At 49.4% G+C, this 20,154-nt stretch overlaps 1 protein-coding gene across 4 annotated transcripts in view; it reads right to left on the bottom strand.

Moving 5' to 3' along the window:
- Window positions 1-6,327: 6,327 nt before the first annotated feature.
- Window positions 6,328-20,154, bottom strand: part of ATP2B4 (ATPase plasma membrane Ca2+ transporting 4) — a 100,588-nt gene continuing 86,761 nt past the window's right edge. For 3 of the 4 annotated variants that reach the window (XM_046682492.1, XM_046682494.1, XM_046682493.1), the window contains exons 20-21: window positions 19,617-19,793; window positions 6,328-11,182 (exon numbers count right to left, since the gene is read on the bottom strand). In XM_046682492.1, coding sequence (XP_046538448.1) covers window positions 10,868-11,182; window positions 19,617-19,793 — 492 coding nt within the window. In that variant the 3' untranslated portion in view covers window positions 6,328-10,867. Of the gene's footprint in view, window positions 11,183-16,052; window positions 16,234-19,616; window positions 19,794-20,154 lie in introns of all 4 variants that reach the window. The other variant, XM_046682495.1, reaches the window with a different exon arrangement.

Here is a 20,154-nt window from a genome sequence, read left to right as displayed (position 1 = left end):
TCTACCAGCCGGCCTGAGTCACACTGACCTCCCGTCCGGTCTTCTGATCCCCTCCCGCCCCTGCACTTGAGGGAAACAGCCCCCTGGAAGCAGGCTCCCAGGCCCAGGCTGCGCCCCTCACCCTGCTCTCCTTTCCCTCCCCTGGTGCAAAACCCAACCAAACCCTCAAATTAAAACACAAAATAGGCATCTGAAACAACTCCTCATCATGGTGGGAGAAGACCCCTCCTTCCCATGAGGCAGGGTCATGTTGCAAGCGGTTGCTCTCGCGCCCCTTTCACCTGTCTGACTGGTTCAGGGGTTGAGTGTGACATCCAATTCTAACGTGCTGACACTGGCGTTAAATAGACAGACCCTGTGCGCCCAAGTGGGCGCCTTGAGGGCAGGGGCCACATGCGAACTCAGCCATGTTGCTACCAGCAGAAATCTTTCTGAATCCTCTTTGGAAGACAGGGGCCCCGGGAAAACATCAGCACAACTTCAGATCCCAAATTACTACTTGGGTGACCTTGGGCAGGCCTCCAGTCTTTCTGGGTGTTTCCTCAGATGTAAAATGACAATAGTAACAGTGCTTAGGTAAAGCCGCTGTGGGAAGCAATTGCGCTAGCAATGGAGAATGCCTGCTGAGGACCTGGCGCATGCAAGCGCCTGTTCAGTGGGGGCTGCTGTTATGTTCCTCTCACTATGGGTTGGGTTCACTTCTCTATACTTCGTGGACTGCCTCCGTGGCCCCTCTCTTCCTCTCCCGTTGCCCGGCCCGCCTACCTTCCACGTGTTACTTTAGTCTTTAAGCACGTATCTGCGGGACGTCTCCCACCGCACCGCATGAGGCCCTGGCTTTGCAGCAAAGCGGACACGGTCCCTGCCTCGGTGCAGTGGTCACCTTGGCTGGCTGCCACCTTGTAGGCACTCTGCGTTCCAGGCGGACCCAGCTCATTGTCACTTTTGTACTCTGGGGCTTTGCACGATGAGTTCTGCCATTTTAACAGAAGTTTCTTTTTCTTTTGTAAAATTCCAATCAAATCACATTTTAAGAGTTTGTACTGGTTATCTCTGGATTGTGAGGCTTGGGGTATTTTGTTACGTTCTTCTTTGGGCTCTTAATGCTTGAATTATTACAAAGATTAAGTGTCATTTTTATAAGACAAAATTGTTAGTAAAAAAATGTGGCCCAAGGGTCACCACCTCTGTGACGCCTTCCCCTCCTGAGGGCTGGGCTCTTGGCCTTCTGTGAACCCACAGCTCCCTCCGCTGTTGGGATTCATCGCTTAAACGTCTGTCTGCCCAGGCAGACGGCGACCCTTCAGGGCGGGATGGTGTTGTGCTTGTTGTTCTGCGGCATGGGGCACAGTGCCTGACTGTGAGGGTTCCTTAGGCTCTCTGACGTTCTCTTAGGTGCTTGTTGCTGCTCAGAATTCATGACCAAAGTGTGTAATGGGGTGAGAGACGGAGAAATAGGTCAGTGCTGAGCCTTTTGTCCTGCTGTGTGCTCATCAGCCGAGGGACTGGGCAGGCCCCACGCTGACAGCCCTGCCTCTCTCGCGAAGGGCACCCTGAGTCCCAGGCGGGTCTCCTCGCTCTAGGATGGGCTGAACAGTGGCTTTTGTATTTCTAGGCCCCAAAACTGCCCAAATTGCCTTGTGTGAAAGACACCTCCAGCCAGGCATGGTTTTTGAAGGGTTAGGGGCTGAGACAGCCACAGCAGGATGGCAGCTGGAGCCCCGACGGCAGTGAGCCGAACTCCTCCTTCGTCTGTGTCCTGGAGGCCTTCTCCAGCCCAGACAGGTCTGAAACAGGGCACAAAGGCTGAAGATGCCCTCCTTTCAAGTCACAGTTGTGAGAGAGCAGGGTGAGGACAGAAAGACTTAGGGAGTACAGAGCTGTTTCTCTCACTTCTCTGCTCCCTGCCCCTGCTCCGCCCCAGGCCCCTGGGGAGAGGGAGAATTTGGCAGCAGCAAGGAGTGTGCCCAGAGGCAGGGGTGGTTTCTGTGCCCTGTTGGGCTAGGCCCTAGCGGAGGAGGGCTGGCACTGCCGACAGGAAGAGAGCCTTTCCCTTACGTCTGGTGACCTCTGCCTGCGTGGTCCCTCTGAAGTTCCACGTTCGGCAGCCTCCCCTCGAGGCCTAGCAACCATGGAGCCGGCATAGAGACAGCTGGGAAGCGCGTCTGGATGAGCAAATGTCTGCTGACGGCCCCTGGACGTCCCCCAGCAGCCCACGCAAGAGCTGATCTGTCCCCTGGCTCCAGGGGGGAGGCAGCTCCTCAGCTGCGGGAGCAGGGTGGGCCGTCAAGTTAGGCATCAGGTGAGGGCACAGCGCACCCGAGAAGCGGCGCCTGGGGCAGAGGGTCTTGCTGGGGCCCAGACAGCTGGAGTGACAACAGGAGTGGGAGGCTGGAACAGGGAAAGCACAGGTCAAGATGGTTTTCTTTGTTCCCTTCTTGTGTGAGTGAGTAGAATACCATTTCAATCATTTCATTAACCAGAGCGTCCTGAACAAGCTAGGGTGGCAAGCAGCATAGCTTAATTTAATTTACATTTTTTTTGAACAAGCATTTTCGTTTCTCCTTTGTGTGTCATAGGACAACAGCACAAGGGCGGGTGTGGGTCTGCCTGTGGCCCTCAGCATTAGGCAGGGCCCACGTGTGGCACGTGCGCAGCCAGAGCTGCACTGCTCCTCCGTCTGCCCTGGGTTGCAGTCACACGACGGCCAGCATGATGCTCTTCAACTGCAAGATAGGTCATAGTAGTCCTTGGCCACAACCCTCCAGTGGGCTCCCACTTCCTGCAAGGCAACCTCATTATAGGTTACAGGTTCTGCCTCTACTTCCAACCCTCCATCTCCGAACTCATCTCCTTCACTTGCCCACTGAGTCACCCAATTCCAACTCCTGGCTTCCCTGCATGTCCGCAACCCAGATCTCCTGCCTCAGGGCCTTTGCGCTTGCCAGTGCCCTTTTCCTGGAATCCCTTTCCTCCACATTTACATAGCTCACGTCTCTCTGTCAGAGGCTTTCCCTGACCTCGGGCAGAAGCGCAATCCTCCTGCTCTGTGCTCCCTGTTCCCCTCACACTTTCCCTGTCTCCCTGGTCCTTCTCACCATTCGACACGCTCTATATTGCCTTGTTTACTCTCTCTCCTCCACGAGACGGTTTGAAGAGGGCAGGGCCTTGGTTCTGTTTCTTGCTGTAGCCCCAGTGCATACAACAGCACCTGGCACAGTGTATACTTGTTGAATAAATGAGTGGACCAGTGTCCAAGGGGAGGGGATGAGACCATAAAAAATGACTGAGACCTCTCACAGATTCAGGTGAGTGCTAGCTAGTTAGGTGCTAGATTTGATTTGATTTAGAAAAGAAAAGAAATAGATTTCTTGGATGTTAAGGACTGTGGAACATTTATCTCTGTTGCAGGTCTAAGTGGCTGAGTCCCAGGCGAAACCTGCCTGGGCATGCCCCGGTGTGCAGTGCTGTTCAGTGCATCCTTGACGATGTGACATCCCAGGGGAGACAGCGCAAGGAAAGAGAACAGCCAGTGAGCCATTCTCCAACGGTTATCAATAGCAATTTTAGACACCAGAGTAAGAATGGGAAGAGTGTCAGTGTTGGAAAGACTTGGTTCACACAGCAAACCAGCAGCAGGGTCAGGATGCTAAGGCGGGCTTTGTACTCTCCATGCAGGCTCTTCCACCAGAGCTCAAGCGAGCCCTCTCGCCGTCCTCTCTAATTTTATGCCACTCCACTGGGTTAGATCTCTGGATTTCCAAACTACTGCTCTTTCTACAATAGAAGCAGTGAGATAACAACCTTGGCATGCTGGAGGACATCCCTTTTGCGTACACTGGTAACTATCATGGGAGACAACTGAGACACGGTCCAAATCAGGCTTGCTTATGTATTTAATCATACAACTTGTTACATCACCACCCAACTTTGGGTCATTTCGGCACTGATTATTTGGCTTGTTAATCAGCATCACAGCATTTCAGAGCCAATGGGGACCCTAGAGGTGGCGAGGTTGTGGTGCTTTTAAGTCCTTCTTTAAAGCTGCTGCTGACCTGGAAGCCAAATACATGAACAAAATATGCTACTTTGTCGAATAGCTGTGGACTCTGAAGCATCTCTAAGGAACCCCTTTCAGACCTTCCAAGTGTAATGTGGAATCTTTGATGGAGCCCAGCTGTCTCCTTGTAGAGATGGAAAATCAAGCCAGTCAAGCAGCAGAGTGGGGTCTGGGACGGTGTTTCCCGCCACACATCCTAGGCTGCCACACATCAGGATCTCACTCCACCCCTCTAATTTGTCTGTTTTAGCTCCTCTACCGAAGCTGGGCAGGAAACTATCAGCAGCAGTTTCAGTTCAAAGGTTTGGTAGGGCGAATGTGGGAATCCTCGACTCAGAGCAGCTTTCGGATCACCACGGGTACACTTGTTCTCCCTCTGATATGGCTGAAAGGAATTGCTTCTTCCCAGTCCTCCCTCCCTCTTTCAAATAAGTTTTCATGTATTTTTACTTTAAATAAGGCCAAGACGCTAAGATCTGAAGTTATAAAACACAAATCACAGCCTTTCATTGTAGTATTCTTGGGTCTAGCACAGCAGGAAAACTTAGCCTTAGCAATCGTGCTGTCTGGAGGATGATCCACGTGGCCTCTGCTACAGGGTCCACGAGAGAACTCAAGCGGCGCCCGAGCCTGAACCCAGGGACCGGGTCCATTCGAGAGCAGAGGCAGACGCACCCGACTCTGAAGTGATGGCATCCTTGCTCAGACGTCACGAGCAGAAGTCAAACTTATGACTGGAATTTGCTTTCCAAACATGTAGATCATTACGTTCTCTTTGTCAGTAAGCGTGAAGTGACCTCCTGGTTTTGACAGCAGCCTCTCAGGAGACGGCAGTGGAGGCCATTCCAAAGAGACTGCTTCCTTCTAGGTGTGTGTCTTCTGAGGACAGGGAGTGTCCTCTGAGACAAGTTTCAGAGTAAAGACAACATTAACATCAAGCGCAAAACCTGGAAGTGTCTACTTTCGAGGCTAGAAGTATTCTGGTCACTGAATCTAGCAGGTGTCACCTCTCGCGGCTTAGGTTCACGCTGGGGACAACTGGGCGTTAATGACACCACACAGAAAGACAGTAATGTGTTTACATGTTTTATTTACAACAGGGTCTCAGAGGTATTTGCTCCTAAAGGACATGCCAATTCCCTCCCCCCTTCCTGCTTGCGGTGACATGAAGGCCACGCCCTAACGGGCCCAGCTCACTGGCACCCAGGGAGCCGTCTTTGGATTTGTCAGAGTAAGTCCAAGAGTTGCCTGGTTGTGTGTGTCCTTGGGATGGAACCAGATGGTCTTGGTGGAGAGTTTCAAACTAACCCAGTGAGCACAGGGAGAGGATGTGGCGGTTGAGAAAGGGGAGACGCACAAACCACTATTAAAGATGGAGGGCAAAGATACTGTTCTTTTCTAGAACTGGGGGTAAGGAAAAGATGGAAGAAAAAAAGCATGCTTTTTTCCATATGGTAACTCAGGCCCAAGGGCCCGAGCTGGCTTTATACCCATTGAACCGATGCCTTGTGATACGCTGGTCTCTGCCAGAAAGCCACCTGGAAGTTATTCTTCTCCACACCTTACTGCACGCTGGGTCAGGAGACATGGATGCCTAAGATCCTGTTTGGCATTAGCAGAGAGGCACACATCTGGGGCCCAACCAAAGACAAGGAGGTGAGGGTAAGGGGGGAAAAAGAGGGTGTGTGCACGTGCGTGCGTGGCATCCCTTTTCAGCATGGGTATTTTGGAGGGAAACTACAATGGAAAAAAAAATAGTTCTGTTTTGTGAATGACTCCTTTTATCAAATAAGCCGCAGCCCCTGTTTCTTGTTCATGTGCTTGTTTGTTACTTACTATTTTTCCCCAGCCCATTTTAAAGAAACTAAGGGGCAGAGCAGCCTGGGAGGCCTCCCCTGGCTGGGCCTCCTGCAGCGCCGCCTGTTAAAACAGCGGAGAGTTCGGGTTGTTCCTCAACATCACTCTTTCCCTAAAGGACCTTGGGGAGCCGACGAAGTCCTTTCCTTCTTTAGATGTTGTGAAAAAGACCAGGGACTTGGTTGTGCCCCTGAATGAAAGCTGCAGGAAGGAGTTCTGAGTTCTGAGATATGGAAGCTCAGAACCTAAACGACCTGCCAGGAAGCTGCTTTGATCTGAAACTGGGGCCCAAGATCAGTCGTGCCAGAGACTCAATGATGGAACAATTAAAACAGACACAACACTTTGGAAAGATGGGGACTGGAGAAGCCCAGAGGGAAGGCAGGGAAAAGCTGCTAACATAAGTGGAATGAATTTTCCCAAAAGGTATTTTATTAAGTAAAAAAAAGCAAAGAAAAAAGGAACATCGAGCCTCTTATCCTTCTAAACGGATCCTTTCTCAAGAGCTCCAGCTTGACAGCTCCCTGATCATAAATTCTGACCAGAGGGGGCAGACAAAGCTCGTACTCCAGGAAATGAATCTGACAACCAGGGCCGCCAGTCACTGGGGGAAGTGCTGGCAGAGAAGCATGTCAGGGTCCAGCGACAAGCTGAGTTCTGGGCTTGCAGAGATGGGGCTCTCGACGTGGCTGTGGCAGATCCCTTCTCAACTTCAACAGACACAGAGTGACATGACTCAAAAGCGGAGAACACTGATGACGGCGCAGTGACCAGTGGGCGTGGGTTTTTATTCTCAGTGCACGGCAGTACCGGTTTCTGCTCATCAACAAAAAGCTTTATTGGTTCCAAAAAACTTATCCCTTTTTTCCTTCTTTTAAAATTCTTCTTTTATTCTTCCTGTCTCAGTGGAACAACATATTTGAATTTCAGATTTGCCAGTTTATAGCATTTTTTCCCTAAGAATCATATAAACACATGCAAAACACTGCACAGAGGGTTTAAATACTATCAGAATGCAAATACAGATTGGCCGCGCTGGTAAGCTGAACTGCACATTATGGCAACACACAGCGGGGTGCACACGGCTTCGAGACCACCATTTGTTTTTGTCATGCAGATCACAAGTCAATCTTCTGTTTTGTTTTTCTTTTTTATATAAAAATACCAGTGCTTGTTATACCAGTTACTGAAAAAAGAGAAGAAATTCAAAATTCCTATCTGCGTGCTGCTTTGAAAAGAACAACATAGACAGATCTCTTGGTACATATATATGGCATATTCACATATGGCATATATACATATGGGAGAAAACAGGAACCAAAGGCCAGTTCAGTCCTGGGAAGCTCACCTCTCTCCTCTCTCCTCCTCAAGAGGAAAGAGGACAGCAGGCCAAACAGCAAGGTTGGGAAGGTCGAGGACTGGCACGGAGCTCAATGGAGGGGTATCTGTCTCTTCTGAGGAAGAGGCTGGAACGGCTTAGGAAGGGCAGGCAAGGGTCCGGCCCACCCCCCACTGCAGTGGACAGTGCGGACATGTGCACTCTGTGAGGGCAGCTTGGGCTGCTTCCATCATTAGGCAAGGGGAGCAGGGAAGAGAGGACACGCCACGTTTAGGGGTGTCGGGGCACCTGCGAGCTTGCTGCGCCCTCTGGGTGAGGTAATCCTCTGATTTCGTTGTGCAACCTCTCCCCTCGGAAGCTCGAGGAGGAGAAGAAACCCAAACCCTAAGGAAGCCACAGTGCCAGAAGGGTTTCTAGGTGGTGGATGGAGGAGTCATTTCAGAGGGTGGAGGACACCACAGGAAGGTCCTAGCCAAGACTGTCCCCAGGGCTAGACCCAGCCTTGGTTTTCCCACTTACAGCTCTACCCCCCATCTAATAGATTGTCCGACACCTTCCTAGGGCAGGCTAAGAAGGCCCCAATCAGATCCTTGCACAAAAACTCACTAATGCAAAACTGCGGGGACAACAGGAGGTGAAAGAAGCATAAAAACTGCAAACCCCAAATCAGAATATCCTTGCAGCACGAGAGATACTCATGCCTGGGGTACCACTCTGCCGGCTGCTCTACAAGCAACACCAGTCCACCCAGGCCCTGATCCTAATCACTAGTCACTGAAGAGCCTGGCGCCCCCTCTACGGGGGCGCATGCTCACGGCCTGCCACTGCCCCTTCTTGCTGGATGCTGTCCTTCCCATCTGCAGTCTGTTGACTGTTTTTCTAGGTTTATCCAGAGAGGAATCTAAGATGTTTTCCCCTTCTCCCCATCAGACCCTTTTCAAATCCAAAGCACCATTTTGGGGGAAAACTTTATTAACTTATGCCATATTTACTCACTGCCAGTTGGATCACTGAAACTGAATAGAAAAAAAAACTTATATAAAAAACATATGCACATAAACACTTAAACGTACTCAACTCCGTATCAACAAAATTTATATTAAAAAAGTCTAGAACCCAACAAATTTTTCCCCCTAAGTATAAAGATGGCTGTTTGGAGAAAGAAGTACGGTGCATTGGTTTCGAGACCAACTACAAATATATGAAGTCACCTGTCATGTCTAACAGCTGGGTCTCTGCTCCCTTCCACAGGGTTCCATGACAGTACTTTATTCTAAATCCTTTAAACAAAATACATATGGCTGACTCAAAAAATATCAGTTTCTGATCTAAAGAAAACTATATTTTTTTGCATAATATTTCTATATTTTCTCTCCTACTATGGAAACTAGAATACACAAAATACCCGTTGAGTTTTAAACAAGTAGACGCAAGCCCTCGAGAGTGACCGGTCAGGCACCGAGAGTCTTCTGGGAGCAGGAGTGTGAAAGAGCCTCCAAAGTTTGTTGTTGGCTTATTTTTCAAGCTGATCTGAGGTAATAAAAGACTCGAGAGAACTAAATCTTCCAACGTACTTAATAAATATGCACGGGAACACCTGACACCTTGGGTGAGCTGTTTTTTTCCTCCCCACAATAAATAAATTCCCTGTATTTCAGACAGAGAAAAGATTGCTGAAGCATGTAACCTTTATAAAAACAAACTCAACTTTGGTGGGTGATGTGGTAATGCAGTGTGTGGGGTGCTGTTTCTTACTCTCCTTCCCTTGGATAGCTCCGGTGAAGGGGTGAGGGAGAAAGATCCAGAAGGAAGGGCTGCAGAGGACAGGCTTGGGTCTCCCACTCTCACAAACGGAAATGTGGCAGTTCATACGAGCCGCAAGCCCCTTCTCCCAACTCCCCTCATTCTAGAAAGACAGAGACAGGCTTCACTTACCTCGTGGGAGAGAACGGGCAGACGTGAGCTAACCCTGCACAGAAGAGCTGAAGCCAACATCAGCAGGGGTAAAAGTGGAGCTCCCACAAACACGCTCCACCTAGTCCCATTACGGGACACTTAAAGAAGCTCCCAGCAAAGTCCCCGGCTCCTGAGAGGCAGGTGGGCGGGGGCTGCTGCGGGCAGCGTTCGGGGCAGGAGGGCAGAGGCTTCACCGCACAGCCGAGCGTGCTCTGGAGAGGGCTTCGGGGCGCGCGAGGCGGGGAAGAGGAACGAGGAGGGCATTTCAGGGTGGGCCTTTTGCTCCGTTACATCAGCAAAATGTCACTGGAGCCTCCCATTCTGGATATATATTTTCAAAATCAGACTATCTGAGCAAGGTTAGAGCCTTTGCAGAGACTGCACAAGTTAGGGGACAGGGCAAAGAATGAGAAAACTGAAGGGAATGTCTAAGCTGGTACTCACACTGAAGCTCACGGTTTCTGGTTTCTCAGATACTGCTGGGATGGCCCTTTGGCCTCTCCCAAGGCTTTTCAATACTCACCCCCCCCAACTATCAGCTCCTGCCTTGGAAGAGCACTGGTGGATGGCTTTCGAGCAGTTGTGGTCATCCCAAGGAGGACCCACAAGAATTGACTTTGATGGTCTGTCTTGTCCTAGACCTGCCAGCTTCTGGTCCTCAATATCAAGTCCAGTTAGGAGGCAGGGTCGTCCTCTATTCATTCTTTTGCCACCACTTTAGGAATAGGAGAAAGCTCAGGCTCATGGTAAAAACTACATGCCACACATATGCAAGCTTCATGGTCAAGGCTGAGCTCCCCGGCACTTACAAACCACACACAAGACAGGATGGTGGTTTGGAAGTGGAAGGTAACCTGGCAACAACAGGAACACATTCTTACCAGCTCTCCATTGCTTCAAAAGCACCCTTTTAGCAAAGAAACTTATCTCCTTTAGAACTAAAACAAGGGTTCCACTGGGGCCAGAAGGGGATGACGGCCAAAGTTGACAATTCATTCACGCTCTACTTTCCTAATCATCACAAGTTAAAAAAAAAAAAAAGAGAGAGAGAGAGAAAGTGAAGGTAAGGAAGGCAATGGTCAGAAAAGACCCAAAGAACCGTAGGGAGGTCTGACTGAAAGCGCAGAAGAGCTCGAAGGCTTTAGGTAGAAGTTTTCAAAGAGGAAAAATCATTTTAAAAACAATCACTTTGCAGGCTGATTCTATATGTTCCATTCCTACCTCAATACATTACATTTGAGGATATTTGTCTTTCTGAACCCTCAACTGAGCTTATAAATGGCACAGACTCATAGGGTAAAATCCAGAAGTCAGAAGACGGTGACACATATACGAATACTGGGGGGAAATTTGGGTTGAGATGGATGCCAAGAGGATTGTCATTATTTCTTTAAAAATGACAACTGATACACCCAAGAAGTAGATTCCACCATTCATTACCTGCCTGGGGTTTGACTGGGTCCTGCTACAAACCTCAACTCAAGTTTAAGTTGAAATCCCGGTAGGTGTGTGCTCTTGCCTCTTCACGGTCAGGTGGGGGTTCACACACACTTGGGAGCAGCTGACATGACAGTGAAAGTCCCATCCTCACCTTACGGACAGGACAGATGAAAAAGGAAACAGGGAAAGCAGAAACGGGAGTCAGAGAATGCAGTTCAAACTGACGTCTCCAGGCTGTGCAGGCGACTGTCCGAGAGGGAGGCACCCATCTGGACTTGGCTGCAGTCCACCGCATTGTTGTTTTTGTTGGCATATGGAGTGACCTCTCCGTCCAGCAGGAGCACCCTAGTCCCAGACTTAGGAAACTTTTCAAGATTTTCCTCCTCTTGCTCATCCAGGAGTGGTGTTCGTGGCCCTTCCTCACATAGGGTGAATTCAGGGTGGGTCATGAAGCTGTGGATGGAGTTTTGGTTCTTGGGTTTCTGAATGCTTTCGTGGAGGGAACTATGGAACGCTTTGACCACTTTGATCTACACCAGGGGAAGGAAAAGGAGGATGAGAAAACATGGAGGTGAGAATCGGCCAGAAGAACAAGGAACTGGCGGTTTGAGGAGAAAAACAAAACCTAAATGATAAAACAGTACTGCTCAACAACCAAAACCAAACATAAAAGAGGTCATGGAACACTAGAAACACCACATGGCTCAAATTTCAAGCATTGGGGTGGGGTGGGGTGAGTAATGGCAAACAACTAGGATATTTCAAGAGCTGAACAAAAGAAAGTAGAAATCCCAAAGCAAAGTTAGCATTCCCAAACAATCTACTCTTCAAATCAAACAGAAAACAAAAAGATTCATTAGTTCTTTTGCACGGAGGGCTACAATGTTGGAACTGGATGCAGATTAATAGCCAAACTTAAACGATGATTCAGACATGTGGATTTCTGTATCAAGGCCAAACATTTTGTGAATGTGGAATGGAAAAATTACACACTGAAGTTTAGTTATCTGTTTAAAATCCTCAAAGAGCTAAACACATAGCAATCTGTACATAACACACTTCGGGTAACAAGTGACCACGAATGCCATGCAGCAAGGCAGACAGACCAATCTTCATTTGCGTCAGCAGCATGCAAGGAAGGACAACTCTCACACTTTCCAATTTAAGAATTGCTCTTCAGCCAGGAAACATGCATGCACTTATATCCCATAACCTCCCCCATGTCCCCTTCCCCAAAAGACAGCAGAACCCCACTCCTGCAGTCCCTCCCCTGCAAGATGTTGATGAAACACGGGTATCAAAGATGCTTCCTCCTGACTACCGAGAGCAGACCTGGCTCTCATGACCCTGACGCACGTCGATGCCTCTGACACCGGGCTGCGGCCAGTCATGCAGCTTTCTCCAGCTGTTTCTAAGTTGTGAAGAGGGAGCATGATCTTAGCTGGAGGAGAGAGGAATGGGACCAGGAGAGAAATCACCCAATCCAGGAGGCAGTGCTACAAATAAGAGGCTTTTCTAATGGGGTAGATGAAGAGGATGGAGGAAAGGAAATAATCTACAGTTTTACTGGCAAAGGGAGATGCACTGCCCTGTTAGTGTCAAAGTCTTTGTTCTACTGCACACAAAAGGAAAGGACTCAGTCAACTTAGAGAAGAGGAAAAAAAGGACAATAACGGACGCCTGGACTAGCCTGGACCTTATCCACAGGCAGCAGCTCTTTTCACAGCCTGCTCTTCTGAGCTGCAGGCCTCCCTGAGGCATGGCTTAGAACCTGGGCTGGTAGAACTGGGGTAGGGGAGAAGGTTGGATCCCAAGAGGTTGGAGAGAGAGGCCAGGGGAGAAGAAAGTGGTGGTAGGACAGTTTCAGCTTTTGGGAGGCGGCTGGTCCTTTCCTCAGAAAAGAGATGGGAGTAATGCAGGAGAAACTGCTGTGGTGGGGAGCAGGCAGGGAGGAGGGCTGAATGTTGGGGTAGACACCTCTTGCATTCCTCTGCTGTTGAAGCAAAGAATATGTTCCTGGAGAAGAGGCAAGAATGTGGGGACAGCAGAGCACAGAGAGAGTCAGGCAAATGGACTGGCTGGACTGCCCGTCCCAGTGTTTCCTATCACTGCACAGAACCTTCAACAATATTGTGCAAAGAAGGCTCACTAACATGGTGTCTCTGCTGGGCAAGGCTTTCCTCAACTTGCCCCACTCCACCACAGCCGGCAGACCCACCCAGGGTGGAAGGTGCTCAGAGGTTAGAAGGCAGAGGAGTCTTGGCCACTCAAGACAATCAGCTCAGTACCTCAGCCAAGAAGAACTAAGGGCACACATTCACCATGCTGGTCAGAAAGTGAGGCTTGCTTTTCCATCCTTCTGGGATTCTCTTGACCAGCTACGAGGTGGATTTCACCTGTCGTGTTCTCTCTGCTTCAGATCTAGGTGAGGGCAGATGGAGTAGAGGCTCCATCTGGGCCTCGGGAGGTCCCAAGTTTTAGCTGGTCTATACCACATCTTAAAGAAGGAAACGTGGAGTGAGTGAGCTCAAATCCAATGCCTTCGCCCTCGGCCCAGGCAAGAGATGGGTTCAAAGCCACACCACCTCCTGTAGGAGTGACAACATCGCCCATACTTTTCACCTGCTCTTGAGATCTCAAAATTTCTGACAAGGGCTACAAAAGAACATCTGCTTTCTACCACCAGTTGATCATCTTCAGTATCAGCAATTTTCAAACTTCCTGCTTCTATCATTTTTGAAGCAACTGAATACTTTATTAAAACTATTGTATGTGAGGTCCAAAATAGAAAACAGATTTTTAAAAACTCAGATTGTAGTGAGGGTCTGGAACCCTGTTTGCTGGCTCTTCCTCTCACCTGTTGGGGTGACCAACAACACTGTTACAGGGAAACCATAAGGGAGATAAAAGCGAATTGGGGGTGGATATATGGAAAAAGTAGGGAAAATTTCTTCTTTGGGGGAGCAAGGAACAGTCATCCGGCTAGATTACAGGACTTCTGGAATCTAAAGGGAAACCAGCCACCTGCAAGGGAAGCTCAAGTGAAGAGGAGTTAGAGAGCTAGGGAGTACCATCTGGTGGCCTGGTGGGTAGAGAGAAGGGTGAGGGGTAGAGGGCATGGGCTGTGCCAGAATGCTCCTCAACTCCAACACTGGCCTCAGAGAATACATAACACATGTGGCAGAACAATCACACAGACACGTCATCGCCAACCCACCCCAAGTGGTGGCATCTTTTCTTCCTGATGCATGGTGCCTGGTGCATGAGCAATGTATGGGGAACAAGATAGAGCTAGTAAAGCAGGCGCTGTGCAAGCTTCAGGCACTCTCCACTCAGCCAATCAACCCTGCCTTCCCTGGTCAGCATCTCTCAAACCCTCCGGGAAATGTCTCTTCTGTGGCCCCTGTCCTACAGGTGGAAGTGGCTGATTGAAAGGCAACTCTTTCTCATGACTCAGGAGCCGCAACCAGGCTGAACCTTAGATTAGGTAGGAGTGCTGAGGGCCACTCTCTGGAGCTCGAGGAATGGGCAGATGAAGACTCCATTTCCTCAGCTGGTGTTCTGTCATTTTCTGCTCCCCTTTCAGAAACCAGGGGAATAGGGGGGATGGGCCTTCCTACAGAGGGAAATCTTGGAGATTTATCCACTGAAGGTTAGATAAATGATGGAATTCATTTGGAGATCTGGAATGGGAAAGGGGGTTTTACAACGCATGACCATAACTTCTAGGACTGCAAGTAAGAAGGCACAGCTGGAGAAAGAGCAGGTGTGGCCTGTCTCTCTTGACTGGTTTTCTAGACTCTGAGGATTTGTAGCATACCCTCTACGCGACTCAATGAGAGTCCAACGGGCTCTACCTTCTGCTTAGTCTTCTTCTACCTTCAAATCACTGGGACATCTGACATAACCCTTCCTAACAGAGAGGCATGATTGAAAGAGAACAAAAACTAGTTAGAAGGTCATGGCAAAACTAGAAGAAAAAAGAAAATAAGAGAGGCATATGGAAGGACCAGAGCAAAGAGGCTCTTTGACATTTGCAAGGTAAGACTTATTTAGTTCTTTGACTGCCTTTGGGCCTAATGAAATATGTATCTATATAAAACCCTACCCTCTATTCCCTACATGAGAACACTTACAGTTGGCTAAAAAGATAAAATAATATAAGTCTGGTAACCTATACAACTCATAATCACATGAACCAATAATGTGAACCAACGATAACACAGCTGTCCTGTCTTTACCCCTGTCCCAGGCTTTGGGGTGGTGGTTGGGGGTGGGGAGGAAGGGACAAAGCACTGAGATGTCTGAAACCCACAATATACTTAATATAGGGAGACTCCTTCCCCACCAAATACCTAAACAGCGCTATCAGCAAAGAGCCTTCTCTCTCCTCTGTGTCCCATTTGGGGAAGGTAAAATGACCAGAAATAGGAAGGCATAAGCATTAGCAAGAACCCAGTAACCGACCACTGGGGACACCAGATCTTAGAGCGAGCACTGACAGCATTCCAACTGAGAGGCTGGCTGAGAAAGGGTTCCTAAAACTTGACGTGCAAAATAAGATATGAAGGGCTATAGGTGAAACAATCAATCGAGAGGAAAGGAGAAGCAAAAAAAAGGTTGCTCTTCAGAAATTCCTAAAAAAAAAGTTTAATGAGTAAGAAAAAATAAGTTATTTTGACCTTTTCATCTATTTCTCCTACCCAGATGTAAATTAACTGATTCTTAAACCAGAGTTTGGATTAAAGTCCCTGAAAATTAAAAAAACGGGGATACTCAGACCTGTGCATTTGAACTGAACACCTTTTCTTCACATTCAGCTACAATTTTTATGCCTATGCTGCCAGCTAACAACAAAGCGGTAGCCAAAAGGACTATTATCAGCCAAGTTGAATATTGGCTCAATTATGATGGATCTACTGGTAAAAAGCCCTTCATACCTTTTTTCAGGAGATCTCAAACTTGCCCCCAAATAATGAGAGTTCCAGGTTTTCATCTGGTCTGAGCTTACCTCTAACCTCAGGAAAGAGAGTTTAGACTCAAAGGAGCAGGAGGAAAGAAGAGGAACAACAACGACATATCCAAACAAAGCAAAAAACAATACAAAAGATGAAGCAAAACAGGAGAAACATAAGGAAGAAATAAGCAATGCAGAGGAACAATCAGAAAACAGGATGGTTAAGGTCGAATAGCTTTCAACATTAAAAAAATAAATAAAATAAGATAAAAGGGCACACAGCCTGGTTTTGGAGTGGGATTTTTATCCCACTTTTCCTTCATCAAGTCAAAGATCAAAGGGAAAAGCCAAAGGAAAAGATAATCACGGTTGGTTAAGGTGGATGCTGCGTGCTCTCTTGTGGTCATTTCAGCAAATCATGCATCATAATAACTATCACTCACTGCCCAGAGTAGGAGATGAAACAGCAGCAGCAACAGAAGTGGTGGGGGGAGATCTGACTGGCGCAACTGTTACATAGGATGAGCTAGGAACATGTTTTACATCAAGGTGCTGCCCCGCGGTCTGCCGCTTTAGGACTCCCTTAAAAGAGGCTCCCGTCTGGAATGTGTTAATTACGTCGATCTGCAAAGAATCAGAGAGTGAGACAGCTTTGCTCCACAATCAGAGAGACGCGAAGAAAGAGGAAGGGAAGGTCCTGGAGGGTTAGGGAAGGGGTTGGAAGGAACTGGGAAAAGGAGACAGAAGATGGAAAGCAAGAGAGATTCCCTGGCACACAAACCAATGGGGATGAGAAGGGGAAGACGTCAACTGTGATCACCATTTAAGGAGCAGTTTGCCATGGAGTCCACACACCCCGCCAGAATCCAGTCCTCTTCCCTGTTAGTCTACGGAGGACATTTTAGGCATGCTGGTGTCCAAAAGTATCGAAAGGGACTTCCCCACCCATAACTCTTAACACAGAGAGAGTGACAGCTTCTTCATCGTTTTGACCTGTACTCTAAGAAATCAGGCATGCGACTTAAGAAGGAAGGCAAAGCATGATTACTTAATTCTGAGGCTCAGGAACCTCTAAACAAATTAAATTAACTATTTATTTTTGCAGATTTTCCAGGAAAATAACTCATGTGTTTAAAGCAAAAACAGAGGTGTGCAGTAACCCATGCATAGGGGCCACGGCGGAAGGGCTCCTGACCCCGAGCCGCTGGCCTCACCCTCTCCTGGCTTTCTTCCCTGAGACACTCTTCCCTGGGGCTGAAGTGGACAGGGTCCCTGGGGATGGAGCTCAGGAACCCAGTGGCCAGGCTCTTTAGAGAGAATGCCACCAGCTGCATGAATACACTGGAGATCTGGAAATGTCTGGCAGAAATGCGGACAATAACTCAGCAGTTAGGCTGAAGAGGGGAGGAAGAACTGTGGGTTGGTGGGGCTGGTGAGCAACTGCAGGTCCAGCCTTACACAAGCGGTTTCCGGTCTCCAGTCTCCGAATCCTGGAGACAAGAGGCAATTCATGCCATTTGGTTTCCAACAATGGTCTCGGTCTGAGGCCTGGGTCAGACTTACCATCCTTATGTCTGACCCCTAACTAACAACGAAGAAATCAAAAGGAATTTCTTTATCCTTCAGGATCTGGTAGAATCATCTTAAAAATGCCCATACGCTTAACATCAATCTAGCAGGGCCAATCTAGCAGGAAGGGTGGAAAGGTGCTGATTCCACTCATCTGACTTCACTCCCCGGGGAGAGAGGTGGGAAAGCAGGCACCTTGTGAGTCAGACAGTTGTTCTTATTTATCAAGCTTCCTGAGAAGCCATGGACTGTTTAGGGCTGGTTTCTGGATTCAGACCAAAGTTTGAGCTAAAATACCACTCCTTCATTACATTATATGGTTCTCAGTTCCAGGGGACTGAGGAGCCTGATTCTGCACGAGGAGAGGGTTTGCATGTGGGGAGGGTCCAGCTCCATTGAAGAAGGGGCTGTAGAGACACCTCCTCAGGCTTGTTAGGGTCTCAAGGTCCCAACCTCCACAATGAAACTGGATCCCAGTTTACCTTCCCAAGACCGCTGCCCTTAAGTTTCCCAAACTTCCACTTTCTAGTGCTTTTAGCTCCCCCCAAACCAAAGGGACCAGGGCAGGACAACTGCCTGGCAACACCTCCCATGCCTAAGTGTTCACTGAGAATGACAAGGATCAGCAATCAGACGGCAGGGGATCTCGTTAGAACCCTGCTGAGGCTGAACAGTGGACACCAGGAGAGAGCTTCAGGGGTCTGGATGCAGGTTAGCGAGGTCAGCCTCATCCGCTCACAGAGTCCGGTGCACACAGTGCAACGGCACGCAGTGGTCCCGGGGCATCTTTAACAGGCTGTCTTTGCTGCCTAAGAGGCTTCAGTGCCATTCTGGCCCAACTGCCTCACGCTCCAGGGACAGGTAGTGGACCCACGCTATGTAGACAGGGAAGCCCACAGAGAGGCGGACGGGCGAGGGGATGGAAACTGGTAGTGGAGGGGAAGGAAGATCCGTGAATCTCAGCCCCGAGGACAGAAGACTGGCAAGGAGCCAGGAGACACTGGAACGAGGGGATCCTGGTTAGGAAAAAAACCAGAGAGTGGAAGAGTAGGCAGATGACCCTGAAGGGAAGAAAAGCAGACAGGTTATTCTGAAAAGAGCAGACCTAAAGGAAAGCATGGGGCCTTAGAGACAGGAGCCAGAGGCGCCAAGTTCTCTGGGTGCAAGAGGCCCTTGCTGGTGATGGACTCAGCAGCCTGGAGGGAGGGGTGGCTGTGGGATCTCTGGATGCCCTAAGGCAGTTTCTGCAGGTCCCCCGGGGTTTCCCTCCCAGGGAAGGGAGGGGAGAGGGCCCAGTGTTTCCTCACCTCAACCTTCTTTCCCACTTCTGCCCTTCTTTCCCACTTCCATCTGTTGCCTTGCCTATGGGAGCAAGCTCCCAGCAGGTATTCAGTTCAGAATACTCATCTCACCTCTCCTCCCTATGCACCAAGGAGGCAGCCTTGACGAGGGAACTTGCCACACCATCTGCAAGGCTAATTTTAGAAAGTGAAACTTGTTTCTGGGACCTCCAGCCAATCAGCAGAGAGGAATGGGCCTGTTCTCTGGAGAACACCCTTGAGAACTCAGGGATTTACAGTTTCTTGAGATGGAAGCCTCAGGACTAACGCAACAGAGAGTCATGGGGCCAGAACAGGGAAAGCGATAGGACTGCCACGCCTGGACCAGCCTTTCCTCCAGGAGAGGCCGTCGCAGGTGCTAATTGGAAAGTGGGGGAAGTTACTGCAGGGCTACAGGCAGGCACTTAGGAGCAGCAGCAGCTTCCATCCCACTTCAGAAATTGCAAGAAGGGAAAAGGTTTGAAGGAATTATAGCTTCTTCCTTTCTGGGAAGCAAATCTGAATCCTGCAAAAGATACTCAGGCACTGAGAGACTACTGTCATTTATACACACTTGACCATCGGATTCCCCAGCATGGCCTTAAATTTTGAGTGGGGAAGATATAGGAGGGTGAGTTTCTTTTCTAAAGATTCCTTCCGATAACATCTATTTTGTCCTAACAGCAGCTAGAGATGCCCATTAGGGGTCTGCTGGGGATGCTGGTGTGGAGACACTGTCCAACTCCTTCCTTCTGAAGGGCAGGGGAGACTCTGAACGCTTCCCACCCTGAGGTTAGGCCCAGTGCTTGCAAGGGACCTGATGCAGGAGCTCGCCCACCCCACAGAGCGGGGGAAAGTGGGCTTTCAAACCAACCCCAAGCTAAAGGACCGTGCCAACAGCCAGTGTCCTGCGCTCCAGCCCTCTCCCCTCCTCTCAGAGGAGCCCAGGCAGCTCCCTCAGGTCCCATCTGTCCTGAAGCTAGGGAGCTAGGACTGCCCCCCAGTCGTGGGCCTTCGGATGGGGAGAGGTGTTGGTCACTAAGAGCTACTGCCCTCCCAGCACCCCCAAAACGGGGAGAGTTCTTCTCCCAGAGTGAGGACAGGCCACTATCAGAGTACCTGAGTCTGGATACGGTTTAGGCCTCGGAACCAGAGGATCTGGCCTCGGCGCAGCTCCATCTCTGCATGGTCAATCTCGTCCAGTCCCTCAGCATCCTTGGTGATCTCCTCTTTAGTGGTGCCATGCCCAGCCTCCTTCAGGAACTTCAGGGATTGGGTGGGTATCGTGGAGATTACCTGAGAACAAGTGCAGTGGAAGGAAGACACCAGAGTCAGGGTGAGAAGAGCTGCCACTCAACTCACGTGGCTTAGGCCCTTGGGTAGGTCACTCTTGGTGCCATCGCCCTACCCTCTGGGAGAGCAGTGGGAGAAGCACCAAGCCCCTCAGGCAAGTATTTGCCAAGTGCCCACCAGTGTCAGGCCCTCAGGAAGGTTTTCTGTGTTTGTGGACACACAAAGGAGAGCTCGTATTCTAGCGTCTGACCAGCACCTGCCTGCTTTCATACTTCCTTCTCCACCTCCTGCCTCAGTTCCTCCTTCCCATTTTGCCAGGTGTCTTTTAAAGGAAGTAGAACTATAATGCACGGCACAAAGGAGG

The sequence above is a fragment of the Equus quagga genome, chromosome 13 (assembly GCF_021613505.1).
Source record: "Equus quagga isolate Etosha38 chromosome 13, UCLA_HA_Equagga_1.0, whole genome shotgun sequence".
NCBI lineage: Eukaryota > Metazoa > Chordata > Mammalia > Perissodactyla > Equidae > Equus > Equus quagga.
Note: the sequence above shows the minus strand (reverse complement) of the source record. Positions and strands in the feature narration are given on the sequence as shown.